Source organism: Pongo abelii, chromosome 5 (genome assembly GCF_028885655.2).
Source record: "Pongo abelii isolate AG06213 chromosome 5, NHGRI_mPonAbe1-v2.0_pri, whole genome shotgun sequence".
NCBI lineage: Eukaryota > Metazoa > Chordata > Mammalia > Primates > Hominidae > Pongo > Pongo abelii.
Genome location: NC_071990.2, coordinates 56326965 through 56339638, shown reverse-complemented (window position 1 = coordinate 56339638; position 12674 = coordinate 56326965). Strand labels below are relative to the sequence as shown.

The 12674-nt window shown below is 34.6% G+C and overlaps 1 protein-coding gene across 2 annotated transcripts in view; it reads left to right on the top strand.

Moving 5' to 3' along the window:
* Positions 1-12674, top strand: part of BMP5 (bone morphogenetic protein 5) — a 123727-nt gene that overhangs the window by 100229 nt on the left and 10824 nt on the right. For both annotated transcript variants that reach the window (XM_024248544.3, XM_002817024.6), the window contains exon 4: positions 2960-3154. In XM_024248544.3, coding sequence (XP_024104312.2) covers positions 2960-3154 — 195 coding nt within the window. The remainder of the gene's footprint in view (positions 1-2959; positions 3155-12674) is intronic.

The following is a 12674-nucleotide window of genomic DNA, read 5'->3' as shown; positions in this document are numbered from 1 at the left end:
TAGTCAACATAATCAATATAAGTGTATTGTTTCTGAAAGACTAGGTCAAATAGTTAATGCATCTATGGTGTAGCTCAAGACCAAGGGTAACTGAGCAAGCATTAACTTATGGAATCTTAATAGTCACTCCATTGCTGAAGTAAAAAGGAAACCAAGAGGAAACTTAATAATATTAAAAGTTATTTTAAAGGGAGTTCACATTGGTTTGGAGGGTACTTTGCTTCACATACAATATCCACCTTTGTAAAACCCAAGAAACCTGTATTTGTAACATACACTCATCTTTACAGTTTTTAGAACATAAATCTTCAGAGCCGTATTATTTCTCCACAGATAAAAATTAAAATATTGAAAGTCTTTGGAATAATAACAAAAGAAACCCCCTGGCAACCCAAAGGAAACTTGGAACTTCTTGTTAAGTGCTTATTTAACTATAAAAGAGTCAGTGTGTGTTGTAATGAATGGAAAATTGATTTTATTGTATTCCATTTATGAACATCTCACAGCAACCTATTTCAGTATTAGAAAGATCGTATATTAAAAATGATTTCTGCAGTCATCAATGTATACAAGTTAAAATTTAGCTCCTGTTAAATTAACACTTCATTAAAATATCAAAATAAAAGCTTCGACAAATACTTTTTCATGTTGTACTCCAAGACAGAAAAAAAAATGAAAAAATTTAAAGAACAGATTGCTAGTTATTCTATTCTATAACAGTTAAGTTTCTCAGTTCTTTTTTTTTTTTTTCTTTTGCTAAGCTCTCTGTCACTGGAAACATCTTAAACCAATTTCAAGTGCTACACCTGAATAAACATGTTGTAAAAGTGTTTATGTATTGAAGTGGGTCAGTTCAAGGTATGGTATTTGGCTGGAACTTCTAATTTCTCTTTTTACAGTGAAAGGGCTGCCAGAAGGAGGAAGTCTGAGCTGAATTAATACATTTGTTACAGTGGAAGTAGAATGGAAACTGCTCGGCCCACAAATCAAACTGCCTCTTTCATTTATGCCAGTGATAGAGTTTTTCTAAGAAATATAGACTCTGGCATAGAGCCACTGTAAGTTTGCATTTAAAAGAGAAATCTATATGCTTATTTGTTTAAGGTTTACTGCTTTGATTATTTGTAAGTCCCTTCTCTTGTAGAACTGAGTATAGTGGTATTTGTGAGGCAGATGGCCATTTTAATACTTGTAGGAATTGGACAACTTTTCCCAGTAGGTTGTAGGACAACTGTGGAGGATACCTATGCTGTCTGAATTGATGCAGCCTTTTTTTTTTTTTTCAACCAATACCTCCACATTTAAAGAACCCCTGTGTCCGTCCCTCTCAACAGCTGCACAGCCTCATATGACACGGTCTCATTTTCTGACGGTCTCGTTCTCTGCACAATAGAAGTATACACAAAAGTTTTTATGCTGCCAAAATAAATTTTGTTAAGAGCAAGGGTTTATTTGCTAAAATGCCATTGATGCCATTTTGGGGACTTGCTTTCCTTTCCTTTCTTCTAAGGTGGGTCAGGTTTTATAATGGACTGAGGTTGCTCCACAGTCTTTACTGAATAAATATTTTAAGAAAACGTGCACATCTCTCATGGGGCAAGCCAGAGTCAATCATGCACATATTTCAAACCACATTATATATTACTCTTAAAAGATTGCTAACTTTTGTATCTAGAGTAGCAACTTTGCATAAGATATAAGTAATTCTTAACGAAATTTACAATTTAAGGTTAAATATCATCTTTGAATGATTTTCATTGAACCAGATATCAATGGTTTTCTTTTTCACATATATATAAAATATAATTTTCAGTGATTATTTTAAATTAGAAGAGCCTAATAAAAACTATTAAAAGAGGATACTATTAATACCTAACTCCAGGGCATTTGTGGAATCAAATTCAATAATGCATGGAAACTACTTAGAAAGATGCCTAGCACAGCAACCACTCCAAAGTGATTTGATATAGTTTTAAGTATTATTATTACTACCCACATGGGAGAGGTACTTTATCAACTTTATCTCTAGGGCACCTTGATTTTTAACTCACTCCTATATAGGTACTTGTTGTGTCCCTTTTCACTGATACATAACCACATCAAAGAACTCATAAGGGTCTGAGACACAGGCTAGTTTATAGGCAAATTTGAGTCTTGAAGCTCACTTGGATTGTTTTTTCTTCTTTCTGAGAGTCTCCAGGCTTGGTTTGCCTCTTCTGAATTCCTTTCAGTAAACATTTAGGTGTGTCAAAACTCAGAAGGGGAGGAATTCCAAAATTTCTATGTTTATTTCACAATACTTCATATTGATAATTATCAGGTTGGTGCAAAGGTAATTGCAGTTTTTGCCACTACTTTTAATGACTGCGGCTTAAAGCAGACCTCCATCCCCAGACTAGGCTTCCAGAATGACTTGTGAAGAACTTTAAGTGTAGTGCAGCTTAGTAAAGGTTGCTGGGCACTGGCCAGAAGTGAAGGTGGAAAGGCTATCAGCACTAATTAACACTTGAAAGGCTTCGAATAGGCTGGAGAAAGGAGAAACACCCTGCCAAGTATTCGGCTTTTATAACTTAAAGGAAAATTATAGGGCATTTAGTGCCGAAGAGCCCATAGCTAATATTTTTTTAAATTGTTATTTAATGTGGACATTTCCAGGCGAATGAGTAGTCAAATCTTCCAATTTATAGTATTCCTGACTTCAAGGTCTGAGAAGCTCTCAGTGAGTGAAAGCAGCTGGAGGGTGTTCTGTGGTGGAAGAATGATGCAAGATGAAACACCATAGATGGATAATTGTCTGTAATAGTAAGCCTCAATATTTATAAGAATCTTGGCCTGTAAGGAAGGCATTCTGATAATGTTTTAAAACTTTTCCCCTTTTCAAAGTACCCTCAGAATTCATTCACATCAGGTAATTGTTCTTTCTTTTTCATAAACCAAGTGCTTTTGTATTACGTTCTAGGACGCAGTATCAACGTAAAATCTGCTGGTCTTGTGGGAAGACAGGGACCTCAGTCAAAACAACCATTCATGGTGGCCTTCTTCAAGGCGAGTGAGGTACTTCTTCGATCCGTGAGAGCAGCCAACAAACGAAAAAATCAAAACCGCAATAAATCCAGCTCTCATCAGGACTCCTCCAGAATGTCCAGTGTTGGAGGTAAGAATAAACCCGAGCAGCAGTTATGCACAGAGAGTTATGGGGTCGTATGCTGCAAATCAAGTAGCCACAATAAATTTACCCTCTATATATACCTTCGGATGGTACATTAAATCTTCCAGTGATGTTTCTAGCATCCCAGAATGTTTCATCAGTGAATCACTCAGTAATTTATTTTAAAATACATATGAGTTGCTTTCATATGTTGAAATATTCAGTTCAAATTAAAGTCAAGATGACAGTAATAAAATTATGAAATGGCTAATCAACAAAATCTAGCCAGAACTGAGCTACACAACTTGCTGAGCTAACTTCCTCAGGACCTCTCAAAAATGGATGGTCAACCAGGTAAATTAAACATAAAATCCTTTCTTTCGTACTTAAGTCAATACATGTGAATTATGCTACTCAGTTTTATTTTTCTGATATTAGGAGGAGAAAGACATAAGAAAACAATGATTAAAATAGGATTTATCTTTTTATTATTTGGAGGACCATTATCTAGATAATTTTCTTCAGGTGTGTCTACACACACACACACACACAATCTTTCAACAAAATATTACAAATGCACAATTGATGTCAGTCTTTGCAAATTAATCTGTTAATTATAGAGGGATCAAATTTCAATTGATCAGAAAGCATCTAACTGCCAAAATTTGTAGTGGCTTAATCGTATTATTTATACCAAGAAGTACCTTGTTTAGTCCAGAATGCAAACAGTAAGCTGTTAGAAGAAAATGGTGGCTATTTTAGTCGAAAAATTGATTTTGTGTATAAAAATAAATTTGAAGGGGGAACTCATCCTGGAACATCTCAATGTTGTACCACATACTTATCTATTTGTCAAATATGCATTCTTCTGTGATAATGGCCAATTTAGGCATAGCACTCTGCCAGGCATGATGGATGAACTGATAAACAAAAGATACATGATTCCTATATATATTATTTTAGCAAATTGAAATTCTAACTTCAAACAGTCTTTGTCATTATTCCTAAAATCTTCATTTTTCCCAGGTTACTTGAAAATGACAGGTCATACAGCAGTTATTTATTACTCAAACATGCATGAGTGTTTAGATAAGAAATAGATGACGACCTTTATTTGTTTTTATTTGCTCAGAGACGCTCCATAAAACTACTAGGTGGAATTCATTGGATTTTTCCTAAAGGGTAGGCACCAGGAGAATCATGTTAGAAAGAAGTCCTATTTGTGTGTCAAGCAACAGAAGCAGGAGGGAAGATTTCTGTATGGAATTGCATTATACTGAATTAAATGCTGCTTATAAGGTGATGTTTTAAAATAATTTTCCAACAAAGAAATTTAACCACTTTTAGTAAAGCATGACACTAGTGCCTTATTACAACGCTATTTTTAAAAGATCTTCACAAGATATTTAGTTTGGCAAAAAGTTGTAATTACTTAATATGAAAGGTGGAGAAAAATAACTTTCTAAGACCTTTTCTTCCTGGTAAATACTAGGCTGTCAAACTTGTATATTTTTCTTTTCATGTAGAATGGTTCTAAGTTTGGTTGAAATGTTTTTAATTTAATGTAGCAGACTGTATTAAGAAAAAGTTTTGCTAAACCTTAAATAGAATAGTAAATAATTTTGGAGGAAATTACAAAGGGAAAAGTATAAGTCACATACTTATTATTAGAGCTCATAATGACCCTGGCAGAGGTGTTCCAGTGACTGAAATCATCAAAGTCCTTTTCCCTATTGGTTAACTCTATTTATCTTCTCTTCCTAACCACAAGAAACAAATGTACATCTATAAGCAGAGATGAATAAAACACATGGAGCAGAAATCACGTAACTTTTCACCAGTTTCCTAACACCATTTAGAGTACAAAATTATTCTAATATAGACCAGTATTTTCTTTTTCAAATTTTGTCATTGGCAACAATTTCTGTGAAATATGTGGTAAATGGTTTTGGAGTGTGTTCATATTTTGATAAGAAGAAGAAAGAAAGTAGCTGGTTGTGTCTATAAGACTTAACCTTTCAATAGGTAGTAATCAAGCAGTCTGGGAAAATCCTCATAGGATTTGGTCTAAAAGACAGGGCTTTAAGGAAAGGGAATGCTAATATAAACAGAAAATTTGATACTGCGGAGACTTGAAATGCCAGTGAAATTTAAAAATTATCCAAATATAAATAACAAAGTTGTAATAGTAACAAGATTTTACAATAAGATATTGTGCAAAGGCTCTATGGATAAGAAGGGGTGGGGTGGGGATGGAGTTAGGGAGGAAAGTTGTATTGCATGTTTGCCTGATTGCTGGGTTTTTTGCAAAGCATATTGTCAAATGTTGAAAATCTCCATTAGTACAGAAGAATTAAAACCCAAGTCATTTCTGCTATCTTTATCACATTTCTTTTCTACTTCAACGATTCTTCCTTCTGACTTCCCGATGTTCTTTTTTTCTTCCATATTCCTGTAGGAGAGCTTAGAACAGAAACCAGCACAAAATAGGAGTCCCCAAAATACTTCTTGAGTAAATTAACATGTTGACAGCATAGGAAAACCTAACTTTGTTTTTCAGGTAAAGGTATATAGAACCATTACTTCCAGGTTTCCTGCAGAAACTGCCCGGCACTGCTTGTTCCTCTTTAGGTTTTTGGCAAGATGCTTGAACAGACACATTGTGGAAGATATTTCCTGTTTCATGTTGAGGCAGTGCAAAGGGTATTTCTTTGAATTTGTGTATGAGAGGAAAGAAAATGGAGCCAATGGCTAAATTCCAAGCTAGCTATCCTTGAAGATATAAAGGCACTAGGAGGTGGATAAGATTTTTTTAAAAACCTCCAGAACATGATGCTGCTTGAAGGAGTATATTCAGTGTTGAAAAGAATAGAGTACAGGCATACCATGTTTTATTGCACTTTGCTTTATTGTGTTTCAAAGATAATGTGTTTTTTTACAAACTGAAGTTTTGTGGCAGTCCTGCATTAAGCAAGTCTATTGGTGACATTTTTTCCAACAGCATTTGCTCACTTGGTTTCTCTGTATCACATTTTGGTAATTTTTGCAATATTTCAAAATTTTACTGTTATTACTATATTTGTTATGGTTTATGTTACAGTGATCTTTGATATTTATTGGTAATTGTTTTGTGGCACCACAAACTTTACCCATATAAGATGGGAAGTAAACGTTGTGTGTGTTCTGATTGCTCCAACGATCGGTCATTACCCCATCTGTTTCCCTTTTCTTGGGTTCCCTATTCCCTGAGACACAATATTGAAATAAGTTCAGTTAGTACCCGACAATGGCCTAAGGGCGTTCAGATGAAAGGAAGATTTGCACATCTCTCACTTTAAATCAAAAGCTAGTAATGATTATGCTTATTAAGGAAGGCATGTTGAAAGTCCAGATAGATTAAAAGCTAGGCCTCTTGTGCCAAACAAACAGTTGTCAAGTTGTGACTGCAAAGGAAGAGTACTTGAAGAAAATTATAAGTATGACTTCATCAATACAATAATGATAAGAAAGCGAAATCCTTTTCCTGCTGATGTGGAGAAAGTTTGAGTGGTCTGGATGGAAGATTAAACCACCCACAACATTCTCTTGTACCAAAGCCTTATTCAGAGCAAAGCCCTGATTCTCCTCAATTCTATGAAGGCTGAGAGAGCTGAAGAAGCTGCAGAAGAAAAGTCTGAAAGTAGCAGATATTGGTTCATGAGGTTTAAGGAAAGAAGCTGTCTCCATAGTAAAAAAGTGCAAGGTGAAACAGCAAGTATTGATGAAGAAGCTATAGCAAGTTATCCAGGAGATCTATCTAAGATCACTGATGAAGGTAGCTACACTGAACCACAGATTTTTAATGTAGATTAAGAAGCCTTATTGGAAGAAGATGTTATGTAGGACTTTCATAACTACAGAGGAGTCAATGGCTGGCTTCAAATCTTCTGACAGTCTGACTGTCTCGTTATGGGCTAATATACCTGGTGAGATTAAGTTGAAGACAATGCTCATTTACCATTCTGAAAATCCTTGGACCCCTAAGTATCATGCTTAATCTACTCTTCCTGGGCTCTGCAAATGGAACAACAAAACCTGGATGAACAGTGCATCTGTTGATAGCATGGTTTACTAACTATTTCAGGCACACTGTTGAGACCTATTGTCCAGAAAAAAGATTCCTTTGAAAATATTACTGCCCATTGACAATGTACTTGATCACCCAAGAGCTCTGATGGAGATATACGAGTAGACTAATGGTTTTTATCATGCTTGCTAGCACAACATCCATTCCGCTGCCCATGGATGAAGGAGTAGTTTTGACTTTCAAGTTTTATTATTTTAAAGATTTATTTTGTAATGCTATAGCTTCCATAAATAGTGATTCCCCTGAAGGATCTAGACAACCTTCTGGAAAGGATTCACCATTCTAGATGCCATTTAAGAACATCCATGATTTATGAGGGGTTAAAATAGCAACATTAACAAGGGTTTGGAAGAAGTTGATTCCTACCTCCTGGATGACTTTGATGGGTTCAAGACTTCAGTGGAGGAAATCATTACAGATGTGGTAGAAATAGCAAGAGAACTTGAATTACAAGTGGAACCTGAATATATGACTGGATTGCTGCAATCTCATAATAAAACTTGAATGAATGAAGAGTTGCTTCTTATGGTTGAGCAAAAAAAGTGGTTTCTGGATATAAAATCTTCCTGGTGAAGATACTGTGAATGCAATTGTAATGACAACAAAGGATTTAGCATTTTAAATAAGTTTATTTACTAGAGTAGAGGCAGGATTTGAGAGGATGGACTCCAATTTTAAAAGAAGACCTTCGCAAAGTAAAGTGCTATCAAACAGCCTTGCACACTACAAAGAATCTTTGTGAAAGGAAGAGTCAATCAATGTGACAAATTTTATTGTTGCCTTTTAAGAAATTGCCACAGCCACATCAACCTTCAGCAATCATCAACCTGATCAGTCAGCAGGTATCAAAATTGAGGCAAGACCCTTTACTAGCAAAAGGATTACAACTTGCTGAAGACTCAGATAATCACTAGCTTTTTTTAACCAATAGATTATTTTTAACTAAGGTATGTACATTTTTAAAGATATAATCCAATTGCCACTTAATAGACTGTAGTATAATGTAACCATAACTTTTCCATGCACTGGGAAATCAAAAAATATTGTGACACTCACTTTATTGTGATGTTCACTTCATTGCAGTGGTCTGGAACTAAATTCACAATATCTCCCCAGTAAATGTCTCTGACATATGCCTGTATGAAGAATCCAAAAGAATTAACAGGGCAAATGGCAAGTCCTGGATTATTACAGAACTGCTAAGAAAGGTTGCTTATTGTATGCTGGATACTGAGAATCTTTGAAAAATAATCCAATCATGTAGTGGCCCTGCCTACATCCATGGTGATTTCGTAGGGCAAGTCTTTGGTATACAGGTGCTCTTCAGCTTACAATGGGGTTATATCCCAATAAACCCAAATAAAGTTTGCAGTACCATAAGCTCAAATATCATAGCTTAGCCTAGCCTCCCTTACACATGCCCATAACATTTACATTAGCCTACAGTTGGGCAAACTCATCTAAAACAAGGCCTATTTCATAATTAAGTTTTGAATGTCTTATGTAATTTATTAGACACTCTACTGAAAGTGAAAAACAGAATGGTTGTGTGGGTACTCATAGTATGATTTCTAATGAATGTGTATTGCTTTCAAACCATCATCAATTAAAAAAATCTTAAGTCAAAGCATTGTAAATCAGATAAAATGCATAGTTACTAAAATTGAAACATTCTATTCTTGTTCTCAAATTTGATAGGCACTATCTCTTGCCTAATAAATACAATGTAAATTTATGCCTCTTGGAACAACAGATATTAGTCAAAACAAGAAAATAATTCATTGAAGTTATTTCCATTGAATGTTTTATATTATATAATTAGTACACTGTTTTAGTGTTTAGAAATAATAAAATCATAAATAAAGCTAAAGTTCTCCCCTGTTTACCTAATCCATACATAATAGATTACCTTAATATGCTGATATCAACATGGTACAAACCTCTCTCTCATCTCTTTTGAAAGAATATATTTTTGTTATATGCTTTTAATTACATGAATTATATATTTTACAGGTTTTATAAACAATATTTAGCCATATTTCAAATAATGTGAGCTAATTCTTTTCAACTGTTGCAACTTAGTATTGGCATCAATTTATTTGATCATGCCACTCCAAAAAGACATTTTGCTTTTTTTCCAAGTTGGCACTCTCAAAATAAATGCTGTACTGAAAATCCTGCAATGCTGCACAAGTGAGAATATTTCTAATCCACGTAATTATGACAGTAACTAATATTAAAAGTTGCTATCTCTGCCCTGAATCATGAAAAATTCTGGAAAACCCTCCTGAAACAAGTATGTTGATGCATATAATATGTTGTTAGCTAGCTCTCTCTATCTATACATTTATCTACCATCTATCCATCATTTAATATCTAATACTGACTTCACTACTTGCTAGTTGTATAATCTTGCACAAGAGATGTTACCTCCCTCTGACTGTTTCCTCATGTATAAAGTGGGAATGTTAATTATACCTGCCTTGCAGAGCAGGATTACATGAGTTGTGAGGATTAAATGAGTTATTATATATAACTAATTTAAAATAGTGGTACATGGCAAATGCTCATTAAGTGTTGAACCTTATAATTGGTTTTATAGAACTGGTACACAAGGAGTTCAGACTCTTACATCAGAGAAAACTAGAAGTTCACACTCTCTCTTACAAGTACTCATACCTGTGGTCACAGGATTTCTTATCTTTTGAGACTTTAGAAGCAAGAGAAATTTTAGAGTCTTTAACCTAATTTGGCTAATCTATATTAGCAATTAACTACACACTTTAAAAAAGACTTGCCAGTAGACATTAAGGCATTGTGTCTGTTGTTAAATTTCTCTCTAGGAAAAATCCACAGGAAGAATATATCTGGGTATAATTTCTTATAAATAATATTTATTCAATATCAAATAAACTCCCATTATATGCCAGGCACAGCATTATATGCTATATAACTATATGCTATGCACTATATTAACTATGTGGCCCAAAATACTGCATGAGGGACTTATCTGAGAATAAATAGACATTTTCCAGAATTAACAGACATGGATGAAACCATTTCAGGTTGTAGAAATGAAATGGCTCTACAGTTGTAGAGTCATGGATCATTGTCAAATGGGTGGGGTATGCATGTATTTTTATGTGAGAGGAATGTGATATCAGCTAGGAGATTATTAAGGGGCCAAATCATAAAGAGTAGGGTATGTGATTATAAGGAGCAGTGATGTCTTCGCATAGGCAATTGGAAAAAGAAGAATCATAACCAGATATGCATTTTAAAAAGTTAATTTTGGCCACAGAGTGCAGAATGGAATGCCAAGGGTGGAGACAGAAAACTCAAATAATGATTAGGGTCTAGTGTAATACTCCAAGCAATGAAGATCATAGATTGGAGAGAGAGATGTAGGAACCAAAACACACTGGATAAGGCCAGCAGGGGTTTGAAGAGGGTGGATAACCCAGGACTCTGGAGAGGGGAGTGTTGAGAGTAAGTGGAATGTGTAGGGAAAAGATATGGCTATAAGCCAAATTGTTAGATGTAGGATGAGGCTGACCAAATGCCACAGGAAACAAAGAAAGAAAAAATATAAGATGGAGCCTCCTTGGGGAACATCAACACTGTACGTACAGGCGGAGGAGAAAAAGAAATTCCATAAAATAAGCCAAAAAAAAATCAGAGATGTCAAAGAGGAGCAGGGATAAAGTGTTATTTTAGAAAAGGTTACCAGAAGAGGACATCGAGGAAGTATGAGGCAACTAAGAGTGCAAAGGGCTTCCAACAGGATACCTAGATTAAATAGTGAAATTGATCAACTAATGAGGCTTTGTGGATCTGCTTAATATAGGATCTGAGGGGAAAAAATGAAAATCAAGAAGCTTATTAAATTTTCTGGCCTGGCCGACTGATGGTCCTATTAACAAAAATAGTGAACATTGAGTGTGAGGTCAGAAGTAGAAATAGTGAGCTGGAGACATCAGGGAACTGTCATTTAGAGGTGTCTAGAAAATTCAGGTTTGTGGATAGATTTTTATGTCAAGGAGCTCTAAAGTGAGGATGTTAATTACATGATCCACATGGATACTTTGCTGAGCAGAGTTATGCAAACACATTAGAGAGTTATTTTGTGGTGTTTTGCGTCACACATTGGTACCTACACAAACACAAAATTGTGTTAATATATCTACAAAATAAACAACAGTACTTACTACTGGCTTGTGTGTAAATGCAAGTGAATAATTAACTGGGTATAGAAGACAATGATTAAGCTAGAGCAACAATAGCATTTTAAAGCCCCTTATCTTTGGGTAGGATTGTTATTTATTTTTGGGCTTATCCTGAATTTTTCTGCCCCCAAGGTCATATCAAAATTCACATTATGGTGGCAGCATTCCTGCTTTTTCAACTCTTGTACCTTCATTCATTTATCATTTTAAATTTTTATAAATAAATTAAGGTCTTCTGTCCTGATGCTTTAGGTGTCAACTTCCTTTTTCCGTTTTTCTCTTTGGGAAATAAGAGTGAAAAAACTAACATCTCCTCTTTTGCTTTGAAACAGCAGCATATCATCATATTTAGCTCATTTATGCTGTTGTCATGGTTAAATGTTAAGTTTTATTTCTGATTTTTCTTTGCTTTTATAGCTATATCTGTGTTTCATCCCTTTAAGAAACTAATACTATGTTCTGAAGAAAAAAAATGGTATATGAAGGTTTTTGGACTGGATTGTCTTTGTCCAGTTCACAGCAAGTCTATCCCATGTTTATTTATTTGTTTTTTTCAGGAGCTAGTATGCAGAGCTTTGACAGTCCATGCAGATTTCTGGAATTTGTTTTTATTGATACATAATAATTATACATATTCATGGGGTACATGCAATATTTTGATAGATGTATACAATGTGTAATGATCAAATCAGGGTAATTATGATATCTATCACATCAAATATTTATCATTTCTTTACATTGGGAACATTCCTAATCTTGTCTTTAGTTATTTTGAAATATAGGATTAATTATTGCTAACCATTGTAACCATACTCTGCTATTATCGAACACTACAACTGATTTCTTCTATAAGTTTTTTAAAAAGCTGTATTTTTGTATTTGTTAACCAATTGTTCTTCATCCCCTCTTTCTGCTACCGTTCCCAGCTTTTGGTAACGACCATTCTACTCTCTATCTTCATGAGATCAATTTTTTTTTTTTTTTTTTTTTTTTTTTTTAGCTTACACATATGACTAAGAACATGGGATATTTGTCTCTCTGTGCCTGGCTTATCTCACTTAACATCTTCCAGTTTCATCCATGTTGCTCTAATTGACTTTTTTTTTTTTTTTTTTGAGACAGAGTCTTGCTCTGTTGCCCAGGCTGGAGTGCAGTGGCACCATCTCGCTCACTG